This window comes from Nerophis lumbriciformis, linkage group LG02 (assembly GCF_033978685.3).
Source record: "Nerophis lumbriciformis linkage group LG02, RoL_Nlum_v2.1, whole genome shotgun sequence".
In the NCBI taxonomy this organism is placed as follows: domain Eukaryota; kingdom Metazoa; phylum Chordata; class Actinopteri; order Syngnathiformes; family Syngnathidae; genus Nerophis; species Nerophis lumbriciformis.
In genome coordinates this window covers 59,955,001-59,972,767 of record NC_084549.2, presented here as the reverse complement: position 1 = coordinate 59,972,767, position 17,767 = coordinate 59,955,001, and the positions used below count along the sequence as shown (strand labels likewise).

General features: G+C 40.7%; 1 protein-coding gene across 6 annotated transcripts in view; it reads left to right on the top strand.

Annotated features, from left to right (window-relative positions):
• The window catches only part of LOC133609839 (mitogen-activated protein kinase kinase kinase kinase 3-like), a 114,618-nt gene that overhangs the window by 94,529 nt on the left and 2,322 nt on the right, over window positions 1-17,767 (top strand). For all 6 annotated transcript variants that reach the window (XM_061965865.1, XM_061965885.1, XM_061965849.1 and 3 more), the window contains 8 exons: window positions 328-386; window positions 3,991-4,094; window positions 4,179-4,350; window positions 8,055-8,123; window positions 8,209-8,301; window positions 8,386-8,456; window positions 11,145-11,200; window positions 17,088-17,767. The exon at window positions 17,088-17,767 is cut by the window's right edge and continues 2,322 nt beyond it. In XM_061965865.1, coding sequence (XP_061821849.1) covers window positions 328-386; window positions 3,991-4,094; window positions 4,179-4,350; window positions 8,055-8,123; window positions 8,209-8,301; window positions 8,386-8,456; window positions 11,145-11,200; window positions 17,088-17,175 — 712 coding nt within the window. In that variant the 3' untranslated portion in view covers window positions 17,176-17,767. The remainder of the gene's footprint in view (window positions 1-327; window positions 387-3,990; window positions 4,095-4,178; window positions 4,351-8,054; window positions 8,124-8,208; window positions 8,302-8,385; window positions 8,457-11,144; window positions 11,201-17,087) is intronic.

The following is a 17,767-nucleotide window of genomic DNA, read 5'->3' as shown; positions in this document are numbered from 1 at the left end:
AATCCGACAAAAACAAACATGTATCTTACTATTTAAAAACTTTCAATTTTTTCAAATTTTTTGTCCAATAGAGATAATAAAAAAAACGTTTCTAGGGTTAAAAAGCCTTGACTTTAATGCCACTTATTTGATTTTTGGTTGGTTGTTTCGACTGTCATCTCCAGCAGAAAATCTGCATAGTATAGTCAAAACAAAGTGAAACACCACACAAAAAACCTTGTCTGAATAATTATAGTAAGGAACTAGACATGTATTCAATAAGGGGACAACATTTACCTACTTGATCCATTTACATTATACTGTATAATAATTGTGTTTTGTTTACAGGAAGTTTGCTGTTTCCACTAAAATTCCAGACACTAAAGGGTGCCAAAAGTGCTGTGTAGGTAGGTTGTGATCATTATTATTATTATAATATTTAGGGCTGTCAATGTTAACACAATAATAATTGGTTAAGGCTAATTTTAACGATAATATTGTTTTTGTTGTGCGGATGTTAAAATATCATGACTGGTTCACACTAGTAAATATATAAAGCCAACAAAAGATGAAAATACATTGCTATAACCCTCCATATTTTGTCATTGCAAAACAAAAAACAGTCTGAATCAGTGACGTGCGGTGAGGTTGATGGCTGGTGAGGCACTGACTTCATCACAGTCAGATTTACAAACATATGAACCCTAAAGAGTATCTTATTCACCATTTGATTGGCAGCAGTTAACGTGTTATGTTTAAAAGCTCATACCAGCATTCTTCCCTGCTTGGCACTCAGCATCAAGGGTTGGAATTGGGGGTTAAATCACCAACAATTATTACCGGGCGCGGCGCCACTGCTCCCATCACATCCCAGGGGGTGAGCAAGAGGATGGGTCAAATGCAGAGGACAAATTTCACCACACCTAGTGTGTGTGTGACAATCATTGCTACTTTAACTTAACTTTAACTTTACACATACAAACTGTAGCACACAAAAAAGCACATTTAATAAAAAAAAATTTATTATGGTCTTACCTTTACTTATAAATGAAGTCCATGCGCCGCAACTAAAGCCCTCACTTAAACTTTCCACGTGCAAGATTGAATCTATTTAAAAAAGTGTAACCGAGGGTTTATAAATGTCGCTTATACTGTATGAAACTACAAAATAACAAACACGGAGGGTCCAGTTTACACGAGGACCACTTTATTTACCTTCTTTCAAAAACCTCTGCTCCACTCCGTGTCATCACTTCCGCTCTTAGCGCCTTCAAAATAAGAGCTCAAGGCATATACTGTATAACAGCGCATAACAGGAACTTAACATCACAAAGAGGAAAGCCCATAAAAATAGGTTACAAATGTTATTTAATAAGAAGCCAAAAAGTGCAAAAACAATAATGTTCGTGTTGGAGGAGTTGTGAATTAGATACACCTGCAGTCTGCAGGTGTACCTAATGTTGTGGCCCTGCAGTCATTCACAACTCCTCCAACACGAACATTATTGTTTTTGCACTTTTTGGCTTCTTATGAAATAACTTTTTTAAATAGATTCAATCTTGCACGTGGAAAATTTAAGTGTGGGCTTTAGTTGGGGGTGCAGGAAGCGGGATTACTGCAAGCCTCAGCCAGTGCGAGCCTCAGCCAGTGCGTCTTTTGCAGCCGTTTTATGATCGTTTAGCACAAGAAATACGTTACACACATACAGTTGTTGACAAAATACACTGTACATTATATACCTCAGCTAACTAAACTATGGAAATGTATAATATAGTTCATATAGCAATACAGTCTCACTGCACAGCAGGCCAGCAGTTAGCCGAGTCTGTAATCCATGTTGAGGCACAACTGAGTGACGTGCCTCAAATGGCTGCTGATCACCGCACCGTCTCTTCTCAGTATTTGAACGGCAAATGTGAAAATTCAGCGATTTTGAATCAAAATAATCTAAAACTGGTGAAGTTAAATGGAAAATAACTTTATAGTATAATCACTGGATACATATAACATTTTAATTAATTTTTTTTCTTTTTACATTTTTTTTCTTTCCATGATGGCAGGTGAGGCCCCGCCTCACCGGCCTCTAGTGACTGCACGTCACTGGTCTGAATTGTTGTAATTTAAATATGTTTACCAATCAACTGTGCTAAAGCCTTACAGATTATTATACTTATGATCCAGTCCACAGGAAACCTTCAATTCTACGGTTTGGATATGTTAACAATTTGCACTTAAACTCATGTTCAAATAAATCTACAATGTGAAGAAAACTTAATTTGCTCTCACTTGGAAATAATACTTAACAAAAAATACACATCATTTCGCGTAAACAGACTTTACATTATAAGTTATTACATTATTGTAAAACAAACATTTGCATAAAGCAAACAAATTGTCCAGTCCCATTTTGATAGTACAGTGGAACCTCAATTTACGACTTTATTTGGTTCTTCAACAAGGTGCGTAAATAGAAAAGTTTGTATACTCGAGCAAATGTCTCCATTAGAAACAATGTAAATATGAATAATGTTTTCCAGCCTTGACAACAATCCATATTTTAGCAAAGGTTTGTACACTTTGAAAACAAAAAAAAGTACAGTACTGTATATCAAACCAACATTAGGAGGTGATCTATTTATTAACAATATAAAACGACAACAAGGACATGCTAAACTGTCCTATATGCGCTGCTCTGCCAATATGCGCACATACACAGAAGTCCTGTTGGTGCCCTCACAAATGATCAGAAATCACAAAAATCCTTAATTTTGACACCAATGCTGCTACAACGATAAACATTTAAAAAAGTGAAATCCACTTACAGTACATCAACATTGTCAAAGGCGCAGCTCACGAGAGGAGAGAAAGGAGCAGACGAAGGGGGTGGGGGAGGGGCTGTGTGTGTGTGTGTGTGTGTGTGTGTGTGTGTGTGTGTGTGTGTGTGTGTGTGTGTGTGTGTGTGTGTGTGTGTGTGTGTGTGTGTGTGTGTGTGTGTGTGTGTGTGTGTGTGTGTGTGTGTGTGTGTGTGTGTGTGTGTGTGTGTGTGTGTGTGTGTGTGTGCTCTTAGAAAAGGTGCTGCTGAACGAGTGGTCGTGTTCTCTTCCGATGTTAAAATAAGTCCGCTTTGGCAGATTTTGCCAGAAAAGTCTGTTCTCATCACAATTAAAAACGTACCGTGGTATTAGGCCGGCTTCCTCAATGACTTGAATATGAGCAAGCACAGAATGGCTGCCTGCGGGACACAAAAATAATTAATAAAGCGTTCGTACGCAGAGAAACGGTTCGCACACATACTTGGCGCGACCTCAAAGTTTGTAAACTGAAAAGTTCGCAAATAGAAGGGTTTTAAATTGAGGTTCCACTGTATTAAAAACTTGAAAATTATCTTATTAAAGGTAAAAAAAACAACCTGATATTTATCTGCTAATAATCCTGATTAATTACGAGTTAACTACTAATAATGCAATTAATTGCAATGAAATATTTGATAGGTTTGACAGCCCTAACAAATTTATATTACATATACTGTAGGTATTGTGGTGTCAATGGCCTTCTTGTAAGTGCAAAGTTGTTGTCACTCTTGTGTAGTCAATTGTTGTTTTGTGTACATAGTGCGTCACCCGTACACAGGTCACTGTTGTGTCGTCAATTGTTGTTTTGTGTACATAGTGTGTCACCCGTACACAGGTCACTGTTGTGTAGTCAATCGTTGTTTTGTGTACATAGTGCGTCACCCGTACACAGGTCACTGTTGTGTCGTCAATTGTTGTTTTGTGTACATAGTGTGTCACCCGTACACAGGTCACTGTTGTGTAGTCAATCGTTGTTTTGTGTACATAGTGCGTCACCCGTACACAGGTCACTGTTGTGTCGTCAATTGTTGTTTTGTGTACATAGTGTGTCACCCGTACACAGGTCACTGTTGTGTAGTCAATCGTTGTTTTGTGTACATAGTGCGTCACCCGTACACAGGTCACTGTTGTGTAGTCAATTGTTGTTTTGTGCACATAGTGCGTAACCCGTACACAGGCCACAAGTACCTCTGTGGGGCCTTCCAGTCTCATGTCATGCTGCTGGAGTGGGTGGAATCCATGCAGAAGTTCATGCTCATCAAGGTGACTTACGTTGTTTTTATTCATTTTTTTGCGCACACACTGTAACCAAATAATTTCTTGTTTTTTTACGGTTTGCTTCGACAGACCATCGACTTCCCTCTGCCGTGTCCGCTGGAGGTGTTTGAGATGTTGGTGGTGCCCGAGCACACCTACCCTCTCATCTGCGTGGCGGTCAGCAAAGGGGCGGAGCTCAACCAGGTGGTCCGCTTCGACACCGTCAACCCCAACGCTACCTCTTCCTGGTTCACCGAGACGGGTCAGACACACACACGCACGCACGCACGCATGCACGCACGCACGCGCGCGCACACACACACACTCTCTATTAAAATTGGTACAATAGGTAACACCAGCTACCATAATGGACACCATCCTTGTCTGTCTTGACCAATTTTGTACTTTACATCAGTGGTCCCCAACCACCGGGCCACGGCCCAGTACCGGTCCGTGGACACACTGTGGCACAAGAAATTATTAAAAAAATAAAATAAAAAAATAAAAAATAATAAAAATTTATTAAATCAACATAAAAAACACAATATACACTTACAATTAGTGCACCAACCCAAAAAACCTCCCTCTCCCATTTACACTCATTCGCACAAAAGGGTTGTTTCTTTCTGTTATTAATATTTCTGGTTCCTACATTATATATCAATATAGATCAATACAGTCTGCAGGGATACAGTCCGTAAGCCATACTTGCCAACCTTGAGACCTCCGATTTCGGGAGGTGGGGGGCGTGGTGGGGGGTGTGGCGGGGGGCGTGGTTGGGGGCGTGGTTAAGATATATATATATAAAAAATACTTGACTTTCAGTGAATTCTAGCTATATATATATATTTTATTACATATATATATATATATATAATAAATTATTATTTATTTATATATATATATATATATATATAAATAAATAAAAGAAATACTTGAATTTCAGTGTTCATTTATTTACACATATACACACACATAACACTCATCTACTCATTGTTGAGTTAAGGGTTTGAATTGTCCATCCTTGTTCTATTCTCTGTCACTATTTCAGAACACACACATTATAAAATCAATTAGAAAACGGGAGCTCTAATTTGGGAGTCTGAATTAGGATCAGAAGTTCCTATATAAACATTGCGCACTCACGTCGCCATTTTGTATTGATTACTGCAGCTGTGCACTGGATTCATTCACAAATACAAACTACAACTCACAAACACTATAGAGTTAGGCTCCACCATCAGAATGTGTACTTAAACTTATAAAGATCACATGGATATTATTCAGTGAGTTGATTCACCAAAACTAACCTGTTATACAGGAGGAAAAAGCACACAGGACGTTTCAATTGTTCACAGATTGGTCGCGCTCATCAGAATGACAAGACACTTCCGGTCTGCAGGTGATCGCATTCAATTGGGAAGAAACGCCCTACTGCCCCCTACTGACCAATGTGAATACTGATAAATGTGGAATGACAGCTCCAAAAACGAATTCAAACCACAAAATAAACTAAATAAATCAACACAAAAATGTGACACATTATGGGTGGGTCACATATGCATGTACAGTAGATGGCAGTATTGTCCTGTTTAAAAGTGTCACAACATTGCTGTTTACGGCAGACGAACTGCTTTACGGTAGACGAAATGCTGTTGTTGTGTGTTGTTACCGCGCTGGGAGGACGTTAATGAAACTGCCGTACAATAAACCCACATAAGAAACCAAGAACTCGCCCTCCATCATTAGCTGTTTATATTGTGGGAAAGCAGACGTGTGAACAGGCTGTCAACACGTCACTCAGGTCCGCATGGAGCTGGAGGGGGCGTGGCCTCCAGCTCCGCCTGAATTTTGGGAGATTTTTGGGAGAAAATTTGTCCCGGGAGGTTTTCGGGAGAGGCGCTGAATTTCGGGAGTCTCCCGGAAAATCTGGGAGGGTTGGCAAGTATGCCGTAAGCACACACGATTTTATTTTTTTATGACAAAAAAAAAAAGGAAAAAAATACCATACCCCGGTCCGTGGGACAAATGTTCGTTGCGTTGACCGGTCCGCAGTTACAAAAAGTGTGGTATGCTCCATCTAGTGGTACGCCAAAGAATCAATTAATTAAGGGATTAGTGTTTAGTTCTCCAATAGCCAAACAGTGTTACTGTTCACAGTGGCCAAAATATTAAATATACCGTATTTTTCGGAGTACCGGTATAAGTCGCACCGGAGTATAAGTCGCACCTGCCGAAAATGCATAATAAAGAAGGAAACAAACATACCGTATTTTCCGCACCATAAGCCGCCCCGTGTTATAAGCCGCGCCTTCAATGAACGGCATATTTCAAAACTTTGTCCACCTATAAGCCGCCCCGTGTTATAAGCCGCATCTAACTGCGCTACAGGGAATGTCAAAAAAACAGTCAGATAGGTCAGTTAAACTTTAATAATATATTAAAAACCAGCGTTCTAACAACTCTGTTCACTCCCAAAATGTACGGTAATGTGCAAATGTGCAATCACAAACATAGTAAAATTCAAAATAGTGCAGAGCAATAGCAATAACTTAATGTTGCTCGAACGTTAATGTCACAACACACAAAATAAACATAACACTCACTTTCTGAAGTTATTCTTCATTCATAAATCCCTCGAATTCTTCTCCTACGGTGTCCGAATTAAAAAGTTGGGCGAATTACGGGATCCAAAATGGCCGGCTCCGTCTCGTCGAAGTCATCAGAGTCAGTGTCGCTGTTGTTTTTCCAGCAGTTCCGTGAATCCTGCCTTCCGGAAAGGTCGGACCACAGTTGAGACCGAAATATCCGCCCAGGCATTTACGATCCACTGGCAGATGTTGGCGTATGTCGTCCGGCGCTGTCTCCCTGTCTTAGTGAATGTGTGTTCGCCTTCGGTCATCCATTGTTCCCACGCCGTTCGCAGTCATGCTTTAAATGCCTTGTTGACACCAATATCGAGCGGTTGGAGTTCTTTGGTTAATCCACCCGGAATGACGGCGAGTGTTGTATTTGTGTGCTTCACTTGTTTTTTGACACCATCTGTGATGTGGGCGCGCATGGAGTCGTATATCAACATGGACGGAGCTGCGTGAAAAAAGCCACCCGGCCTCTTCGCGTAAACTTCCCTTAACCACTCGCTCATCTTTTCTTCATCCATCCATCCCTTCGAGTTAGCTTTTATGATGACGCCGGCTGGAAAGTTCTCTTTTGGCAAGGTCTTCCTTTTGAATATCACCATGGGTGGAAGTTTCTGGCCATTAGCATGGCAAGCTAGAACCACAGTGTGTCGCTTAGTAGGAGCCATTTTGTGGTCTTTACAGATGTAAACACACAAAGGAAATGAAACGTAATACCCGCGCGCTTCTTCTTCTATGGGGGCGGGTGCTTACCTTGGCGTAGAAGAAGAAGCACTTCCTCTTCTACGGGGAAAAAAGATGGCGGCTGTTTACCGTAGTTGCGAGACCTAAACTTTATGAAAATGAATCTTAATATTAATCCATATATAAAGCGCACCGGGTTATAAGCCGCACTGTCAGCTTTTGAGTAAATTTGTGGTTTTTAGGTGCGGCTAATAGTGCGGAAAATACGGTAAGTTGCACTGGAGCCCGGCCAAACTATGAAAAAAACTGCGACTTATAGTCCGAAAAATACGGTACTTGTTAAATAAAACCTATGCCTTGTTGTTAATGAATACTTAGGCCTACTACGCTACTGTATTTTAATGTTGGCCATTTTGGTGGTACTTGGCGAAAAACATTTGAGAACCACTGCTTTAGAGATTTTTTCTACAATAATGTAACTTCCTACGCCACATAAACGCATCGCAATGTAAGAATGCAGTGATGTTTAGCAGCAGCAACTTCCTCTACGTGTGTTTTTATTCACAATACTTGTAAGTTTCTCTGTTATTGTTGGCGATGCTATTTTGAATGCAAACTTTACGCCCGTTCCTTCTCGCCGCAGACACGCCTCAGACGTGCGTGATCCACGTCACGCAGCTGGAGAGAGACACCATCCTCGTCTGTCTCGACCGTGAGTAGCCTGCTAACTTTACCTTCCGATGACGACAAACGCCTCCACCGCCTCGCCTTCTGACTTCGCGCTCGCTCTTCCTCAGGGTGCATCAAGATCGTGAACCTCCAGGGCAGACTGAAATCCAGCAGGAAGCTGTCGGCCGAACTCACCTTTAACTTCCAGATCGAGTCCACAGGTAAACAAGCAACATGGCGACGTGCGCCCACATTTGCGCCGCCCATGAATAAAGCACAGTGCTTTCTCCCGTTTTTGTTGGCAGTCTGTCTTCAGGATAGCGTGCTGGCCTTCTGGAGGCACGGCATGCAGGGGCGGAGCTTCAAGACCAACGAGGTGAGGCAGATGGCGTGTGATCATTAGCCAAATTGCAGCTGGTTGTGTTTTGATTTTTGATTTCATGTCCAAGCCTTAAACAAGAGGTGTTTAGACTCTTTTCTACAAGGTTGGGCACTTAAATTGACATTCTTCATCTTCTGTTCTGTTCATTTCCTGCTAAAGCCTGTTAAGATATGATTTGCTGTTAGATAAACTTAACATTGCTAACAAACCAAATACTTAGTACAGTGGTTCTCAACCTTTTTTCAGTGATGTAACCCCTGTGAATTTTTTTAAATTCAAGTACCCCTAATCAGAGCAAAGCATTTTTGGTTGAAAAAAGAGATAAAGAAGTAAAATACAGCACTATGTCATCAGTTTCTGATTTATTAAATTTCATAACAGTGCAAAATTTTGCTCATTTGTAGTGGTCTTTCTTGAACTATTTGGAAAAAAAGATAGGTTTTAATTAGAGATGTCCGATAATATCGGCCTGCCGATATTATCGGCCGATAAATGCGTTAAAATGTAATATCGGAAATTATCGGTATCGGGTTTTTTTATTATCGGTATCGGGTTTTTACATTTTTTTTTTACATTTTTATTAAATCAACATAAAAACACACAAGATACACTTACAATTAGTGCACCAACCCAAAAACCTCCCTCCCCCATTTACACTCATTCACACAAAAGGGTTGTTTCTTTCTGTTATTAATATTCTGGTTCCTACATTATATATCAATATATATCAATACAGTCTGCAAGGGATACAGTCCGTAAGCACACATGATTGTGCGTGCTGCTGGTCCACTAATAGTACTAACCTTTAACAGTTAATGAAAATTAGTACAATTAATTACTAGTTTCTATGTAACTGTTTTTATATTGTTTTCCTTTATTTTTTATTCAAGAAAATGTTTTTAATTTATTTATCTTATTTTATTAATTTAAAAAAAAAGTACCTTATCTTCACCATATCTGGTTGTCCAAATTAGGCATAATAATGTGTTAATTCCACGACTGCATATATCGGTTGATATCGGTATCGGTAATTAAAGAGTGGACAATATTGGAATATCGGATATCGGCAAAAAGCCATTATCGGACATCCCTAGTTTTTATTTATATTTATAAAGGATTTTTGAATTGTTGCTATTTTTAGAATATTTAAAAAAAAATTCACGTACCCCTTGGCATACCTTCAAGTACCCCTATTTGAGAACCACTGACTTAGTAAATCACAAATTTTTAATGAGGACCACATTGCACATTGCTCCCAGTGGCACCTACACTGGAGTATGAATATACAGGACGTCCTTGAAAAAAAGTTTCTTAATCTCAATGGTACTTTCCTGGGTAAATAAAGGTTAAAACACAAAAAAAGACTAAAGGCTGACCTCAGGGATACAGTGTCACTCCTTGTTGTGCATGGGATACTTCAGTATCATTTGAAACCATGACTAACATTCACCGTTATACCGTTAATATAAATAGGTGGTCTGAATACTGGCTAATTATAGTGTCATTGTGGCTAAGTTGGCAACACTGATCCCTGTTGCTACGTCTTTTTACTCTCTGGCAGACCATGTACGTAATGAACTGTGATAAGAGGCGGAGTTATGATGCACACCACCAGCGTGGAATGTATTTGTGGCGGTCCAAACTTATTTGGTGCAGGTCCCCACAAATACATGAATGTGTGGGAAACACTTTAGGTCAGGGTTCTTAACCTTTTTGACCTCGGGGCCCAACTTTTCCACTACAGAGGGGCTCAGGGCCCACACAAATATTAACAGTGAATTAGTGGTCTTACTCTTGATTTTAATCGTATTCAATTATTACAGTGCGAAAATACATACCAAAAATAATAAAATACAAATAAAATAAGATATATATAAAAATAAATTTTAACTAAATGTAATAACATTATTTTTAAGATATATATATTTAATTAAACTGTCAATAAAATTAAAGTGCAAATGAAAATGCAGCGTCACCACTTTAGTCATAATTTTTGCGCTTAAAAACTTCTCTATGACTTTAGCTTCAGACTTCTTCTGTTTGTATAATATTGTCATTACTGCCACACGTGGTGGAAAAGTGTATTACAACTGAGTACTGCTGAGGCCCATACAGACCACAGCTGGAAACAGATATTTTTTAGCGGCTCCTAGAGCAGGGTTTTCAGACTTTTTTGACCTCAGGGCCCAACTTTTCCAATACAGAGGAGCCCGGGGCCCACTCAAAAATTAACATTGAATTAGTAATCTTACACCTGATTTTAATCTTATTCAATATTTACAGTTTTAAAATATATATATTGATTAATTAGATTTTTTTTAATAATTCTAAAAATGAAATAATTCTAACTACATTTAATAAGAAATAGATTATTTCAAAAAATATGTTTCCTAAATGAACTGTCAATAAAATTTAAGAGCAAATGAAAATACAGCTTTAACACTTTAGTCATATTTTTTGCACTTACGAAACTTTTCTATGGCTTAAGCGGCAGACTTCTTCTGTTTGTTTGATATTGTCATTACTGCCACAAGTGGTGGACAAGTGTATTACAACTGAGTACCATTTACTAGCCCTATGGTTAAGAAACACTGCTTTAGGCCGTGTTTTGTATTTGGAACGTGCAGGGGGGGGGTCAGACTTTGGATGCACTTGCCATAAACTTTTCTGGGACTCTTTCAGATCACGCAGGAGATCTCGGACAGCACACGCATCTTCAGACTACTGGGGTCAGACAGGTGGGTACACACACACACACACACACACACACACACACACACACACACATGCATGCATGCAGTCAGGCGTTAACATTCTCGCCTTCTCACAAAAGACGAGGTGACCACAGAGATCCTTATGACAGAGGTGTCACTCTGCCCAGGTATTGCTGGCTGGCAAAACTCCCTCTCTCTCTTTTTGACCGGACTTTTTCAAGAGGATTTGTGTTTTTCCGGAGTGGGGGCGGGGGGTCTCTTGCTTGTTAATTGATGAGAGTGACGACACCGCCATGGAATTTATCACCTGAATTACACGACTAAAGAACGCACACTAAAGAATAAAGTTTTATTTTGGTGTCTGCACTCACCATTTAGCGATGTTTTATTGGATGAATGACAACAGTACAAAGTACACACAGGCCAGGTCCACAAATATATTCATACTTCCCTTTGTTTTGTTGGTGTAATATTCCAGCACACCGATACAGTGGCACCTCAAATTAAAATATGATACACTTTTAACTAAGTCATGTGAGGACACAGCTGTTATCTACACATTATTGGATACAACAAGTAGGGGTGTCCCCGTCTGACATTGATACCGATATCAGCAAAAGCGGATGATATCAGTTTGCATGTTACTGGTGTGTGATATTGTGTGCGATACGAGCAGTCCTGCAGCCTGTTTACTTCTATGTGATATTGTGTGCGATACAAGCAGTCCTGAAGCGTGTTTACTGATGTGTGATATTGTGTGCGATACAAGCATTCCTGCAGCGTGTTTACTTGTGTGTGATACAAGCAGTCCTGCAGCGTGTTTACTTGTGCAATATCGTGTGCGATACAAGCAATCCTGTAGCGTGTTTACTGGTGTGTGATATCGTGTTCGTTACAAACATTCCTGCAGCGTGTTTACTGGTGTGTGATATTGTGCGCGATACAAGCAGTCCTGCAGCGTGTTTACGTGTGTGTGTTATATTGTGTGTGATACAAGCAGTCCTGCAGCGTGTTTACTGGTGTGCGATACAAGCAGTCCTGCAGCGTGTTTACTTGTGCAATATCGTGTGCGATACAAGCAATCCTGTAGCGTGTTTACTGGTGTGTGATATCGTGTTCGTTACAAATATTCCTGCAGCGTGTTTACTGGTGTGTGATATTGTGCGCGATACAAGCAGTCCTGCAGCGTGTTTACTTGTGTGTGTGATATCGTGTGCGATACAAGCAGTCCTGCAGCGTGTTTACTTGTGTGTGATATTTTGTGCAATACAAGCAGTCCTGCAGCGTTTTTACTGGTGTGTGATGTTGTGTGCGATACAAGCATTCTGCAGCGTGTTTACTGATGTGTGATATCGTGTGCGATACAAGCATTCCTGCAGCGTGTTTACTTGTGTGTGATACAAGCAGTCCTGCAGCGTGTTTACTTGTGCAATATCGTGTGCGATACAAGCAATCCTGTAGCGTGTTTACTGGTGTGTGATATTGTGCGCGATACAAGCAGTCCTGCAGCGCGTTTACTGGTGTGATATGGTGTGCGATACAAGCAGTCCTGCAGCGTGTTTACTGGTGTGTTATATCGTGTGTGATACAAGCAGTCCTGCAACGTGTTTACTTGTGTGATATGGTGTGCGATACAAGCAGTCCTGCAGCGTGTTTACTGGTGTGTGATATTGTGTTCGTTACAAACATTCCTGCAGCGTGTTTACTGGTGTGTGATATTGTGTGCGATACAAGCATTCCTGCAGCGTGTTTACTTGTGTGTGATATTGTGTGTGATACAAGCAGTCTTGCAGCATGTTTACTTGTGCAATATCGTGTGCGATACAAGCAATCCTGTAGCGTGTTTACTGGTGTGTGATATCGTGTTCGTTACAAACATTCCTGCAGCGTGTTTACTGGTGTGTGATATTGTGCGCGATACAAGCAGTCCTGCAGCGTGTTTACTGGTGTGTGATATCCTGTGCAATACAAGCAGTCCTGCAGCGTGTTTACTTGTGTGCGATACAAGTAGTCCTGCAGCGTTTTTACTGGTGTGTGATGTTGTGTGCGATACAAGCATCCTGCAGCGTGTTTACTGGTGTGTGATATCGTGTGCGATACAAGCATTCCTGCAGCGTGTTTACTGGTGTGTGATATCGTGTGCGATACGAGCAGTCCTGCAGCGTGTTTACTTGTGCAATATCATGTGCGATACAAGCAATCCTGTAGCGTGTTTACTGGTGTGTGATATCGTGTTCGTTACAAGCATTCCTGCAGCGTGTTTACTGGTGTGTGATATTGTGTGCGATACAAGCAGTCCTGCAGCGTGTTTACTTGTGCAATATCGTGTGCGATACAAGCAATCCTGTAGCGTGTTTACTGGTGTGTGATATCGTGTTCATTACAAACATTCCTGCAGCGTGTTTACTGTTTTGTGATATTGTGCGCGATACAAGCAGTCCTGCAGCGTGTTTACGTGTGTGTGTTATATAGTGTGTGATACAAGCAGTCCTGCAGCGTGTTTACTGGTGTGATATGGTGTGCGATACAAGCAGTCCTGCAACGTGTTTACTTGTGTGTGATATGGTGTGCGATACAAGCAGTCCTGTAGCGTGTTTACTGGTGTGTGATATCGTGTTCGTTACAAACATTCCTGCAGCGTGTTTACTGGTGTGTGATATTGTGTGCGATACAAGAATTCCTGCAGCGTGTTTACTGGTGTGTGAGATTGTGTGCGATACAAGCAGTCCTGCAGCATGTTTACTTGTGCAATATCGCGTGCGATACAAGCAATCCTGTAGCGTGTTTACTGGTGTGTGATATCGTGTTCGATACAAACAGTCCTGCAGCGTGTTTACTGGTGTGTGATATTGTGCGCGATACAAGCAGTCCCACAGCGTACTTACTTGTTTGTGATACCGTGTGCGATACAAGCAGTCCTGCAGCATGTTTACTGGTGTGTGATGTTATGTGCGATACAAACAGTCCTGCGGCGTGTTTACTTGTGTTTGACATCATGTGTGATACAGGCAGTCCTACAGCGTATTTACTCGTGTGTGATATCGTGTGCGATACAAACAGTCCTGCAGCGTGTTTACTTGTTTGATATTATGTGCGATACAAGCAGTCCCACAGCTTGTTTACTGGTGTGTGATATCGTGTGTGATACAAACAGTCCTGCAGTGTGTTTACTTGTGTGTGATATCGTGTGCGATACAAACAGTCCTGCAGCGTGTTTACTTGTGCAAAGCCGGACAGGCAGTAAACATCTAAATGTCCTCCAATAAACACACAATGTATTCTGTTTTAGTCAAGTCATTTACCGTATTTTCCGCACTATAAGGCGCACCGGATTATTAGCCGCACCTTCTATGAATTACATATTTCATAATTTTGTCCACCAATAAGCCGCCCCGGACTAAAAGCCGCGCCTACGCTGCGCTAAAGTGAATGTCAAAAAAACGCTGCGCTAAAGTGAATGTCAAAAAAACAGTCAGATAGTTCAGTCAAACTTTAATAATATATTGAAAACCAGCGTTCTAACAACTCTGTCCCAAAATGTACGCAAATGTGCAATCACAAACATAGTAAAATTCAAAATGGTGTAGAACAATAGCAACATAATGTTGCTTTAACGTTAATGTCACAACACACAAAATAAACATAGCGCTCACCTTCTGAAGTTATTCTTCATTCGTAAATCCTTCGAATTCTTCGTCTTCGGTGTCCGAATTGAAAAGTTGGGCGAATACGGGATCCAAAATGGCCGGTTCCGTCTCGTAGAAGTCATCGGGAGTCAGTGTCGCTGTTGTTCTGTGAATCCTGCCTTCCGGAAAGCTCGGACCACAGTTGTGACCGAAATATCTGCCCAAGCATTTACGATCCACTGGCAAATGTTGGCGTATGTCGTCCGAGGCTGTCTGCCCGTCTTAGTGAAGGTGTGTTCGCCTTCGGAGCTGTGTGAAAAAAGCCACCCGGCCTCTTCGCGTAAACTTCCCTTAACCACTCGCTCATCTTTTCTTCATCCATCCATCCCTTCGAGTTAGCTTTTATGATGACGCCGGCTGGAAAGGTCTCTTTTGGCAAGGTCTTCCTTTTGAATATCACCATGAGTGGAAGTTAGCATGGCAAGCTAGAACCACAGTGAAGGATGACTTCATTCCCTGTGGTGCGAATATTCACCGTACGTGCTCCCGTTCCACAGTGCGGTTCACAGGAATATCAGTTGCTGTGAAATACGGTAGTAATCCGTGTGCGGATGGAGAGATTGCGTCTTTTTATGAACCGGATCGCTTATTAGGAGCCATTTTGTGGTCTTTACAGATGTAAACAGGAAATGAAACGTACGGTGATATCCGCGCGTTTTTTCTTCTTCTTCCGGGGGCGGGTGAAGCGCTTCCTTTTCTATGGGGGCGGGTGAAGCGCTTCCTGTTCTATGGGGGCGGGTGCTTTCCTTGGCGGTTGCTTGCGTAGAAGAAGAAGCGCTTCCTGTTCTACCGGGAAAAAAGATGGCGGCTGTTTACCGAAGTTGCGAGACCGAAACTTTATGAAAATGAATCGTAATAAAGCGCACCGGGTTATTAGGCGCACTGTCAGCTTTTGAGAAAAATTGTGGTTTTTAGGTGCGCCTTATAGTGCGGAAAATATAGATAACCCCTCCCGTCTCCTCTCATTGTACACAGCGGAATTTTCCAAGCCTTTGGCTTGGTGCAACAAAGACAGCTTTCGTCTGTTCACTGGGAACTCAGCGAACGGAAAGTTTTTTTTTGATAATTTACATAAAATGTTTCTGACACTGCTGTTCTAAATGTGTCCACTAGATGTCACAATAGCAATTATTTTGTATCTTTGTAGATGATGCTACATGATGTTAGTACACTAGTCGAGGAAAATGAGCAAACTACATAAATAACATCCTGTAATTTGATTTTGATATTATTTTTCTATCTTAATAGATTGAAAATTAACACCAATGAGTTGACTGATGAACATTATCACATCATTTATTCAGAAAGTATAAATAACGAAAAATACAGATAGAATACTATTAACCACATAATGTACATTTAAAAAAACAAAACCCCAAAAAAACAACATCATTATGATTTGTACATTTTCAAATTTGATACACACATTCTCAACACACTTAAAATTTTTTGAAATATTAAGTAATTTCACATTTCTTCAACTGTTCATACTGATGTCAGTAAAAAAAAAAATTAAAATTTGATACACACATTCTCAACACACTTACAAAATAAATGTTGAAATATTAAGTCATTTCACATTTCTTCAACTGATAATACTGATGTGTCAGTAAAAAAACAACACAAATATTTTTTTTTAATTTAGTTACATGTCTTATATACCTGTTGTTTCAAATTTGATACACACATTCTCAACACACTTAAAAAAATGTTGAAATAAGTCATTTCACATTTCTTCAACTGTTCATGCTGTGTCAGTAAAAAAAACCCAACAAAAAATAATTGTATTTAGTTACATGTCTTATATACCTGTTGTTTCAAATTTGATACACACATTGTCAACACATTTCAAAAATGTTGAAATATTAATTTTACATTTCTTCAACTGTTCATACTTATGTCAGTAAACTTTTTTTTTTTTAATTCAAATTTGATACACACACTCTCAACACATACAAAATAAATGTTGAAATATTAAGTCATTTCACATTTCTTCAACTGTTCATACTGATGTATCAGTAAAATAAAACAACAAAACAATTTTCTTCCCTTATCCCTTTCAAATTGGCCAAAGTTTACTCAAAACTGCTGCTCTAATGTGGACTAAACTGATGTATCGCTTCCGATACGTGGTGGCTGGGCTTAGGGCTCCTGTCAAACCTTCACACTTCACTCCTCTCTGTTTTGGGACATGGAAAAGGAAGTTAATGTGTGTGTGTGTTTAGGGTGGTGGTGCTGGAGAGTCGACCGACGGACAACCCGACCGCCCACAGCAACCTGTACATCCTGGCGGGCCACGAAAACAGCTACTGACACTCACGCTAACACCTCGCATAAGGACGCGCACGAGGCCGCTCCCCCTCCCTGCAAGCCACGCCCCCTTCCTCTCCCAGCGGGCGCGCGGTGAGGTTGGCGTCCCCGGAGAGGCACCGCGGTGCGTTCAAAGAAAAAAAAAAAAAAAAAGGAAGGCTCCGCCCCTTGCCCAGCACGGAGGCGTGTCCTCGTGGTGCACATCTTGCACAGACCCCCCCCTCCCCACTTTTATTTATTGTGGCATGACGTTAACACCACCGCGACGAGGCTCCTCCTTTTTGAGCGGGAAAACCCTTCCCCTCAAAAAAAAATAAGAAAACAAGTTTTTCCCGCCTCCGCTTGGCAACAGTCGTGGCCCCAGAAGTGCTAAAGTGCTGTGTATTTAATGGTTGTACATATAAATGTAGTATTTTTGGACAGATAGGAACACTAAAAGTGGTGTGGTTCCACCGTTAGACGCGTGCGTCGTTGCAAACACGCCAGGACTTGTAAGATGGACGACACAAAATGGACGCCCACGCATCACCCTTTCACTTCTTTCTGCCATTTAAAAGAAAAAAAAACATTTTTATGCAGTTTTTAATGCTCTTTT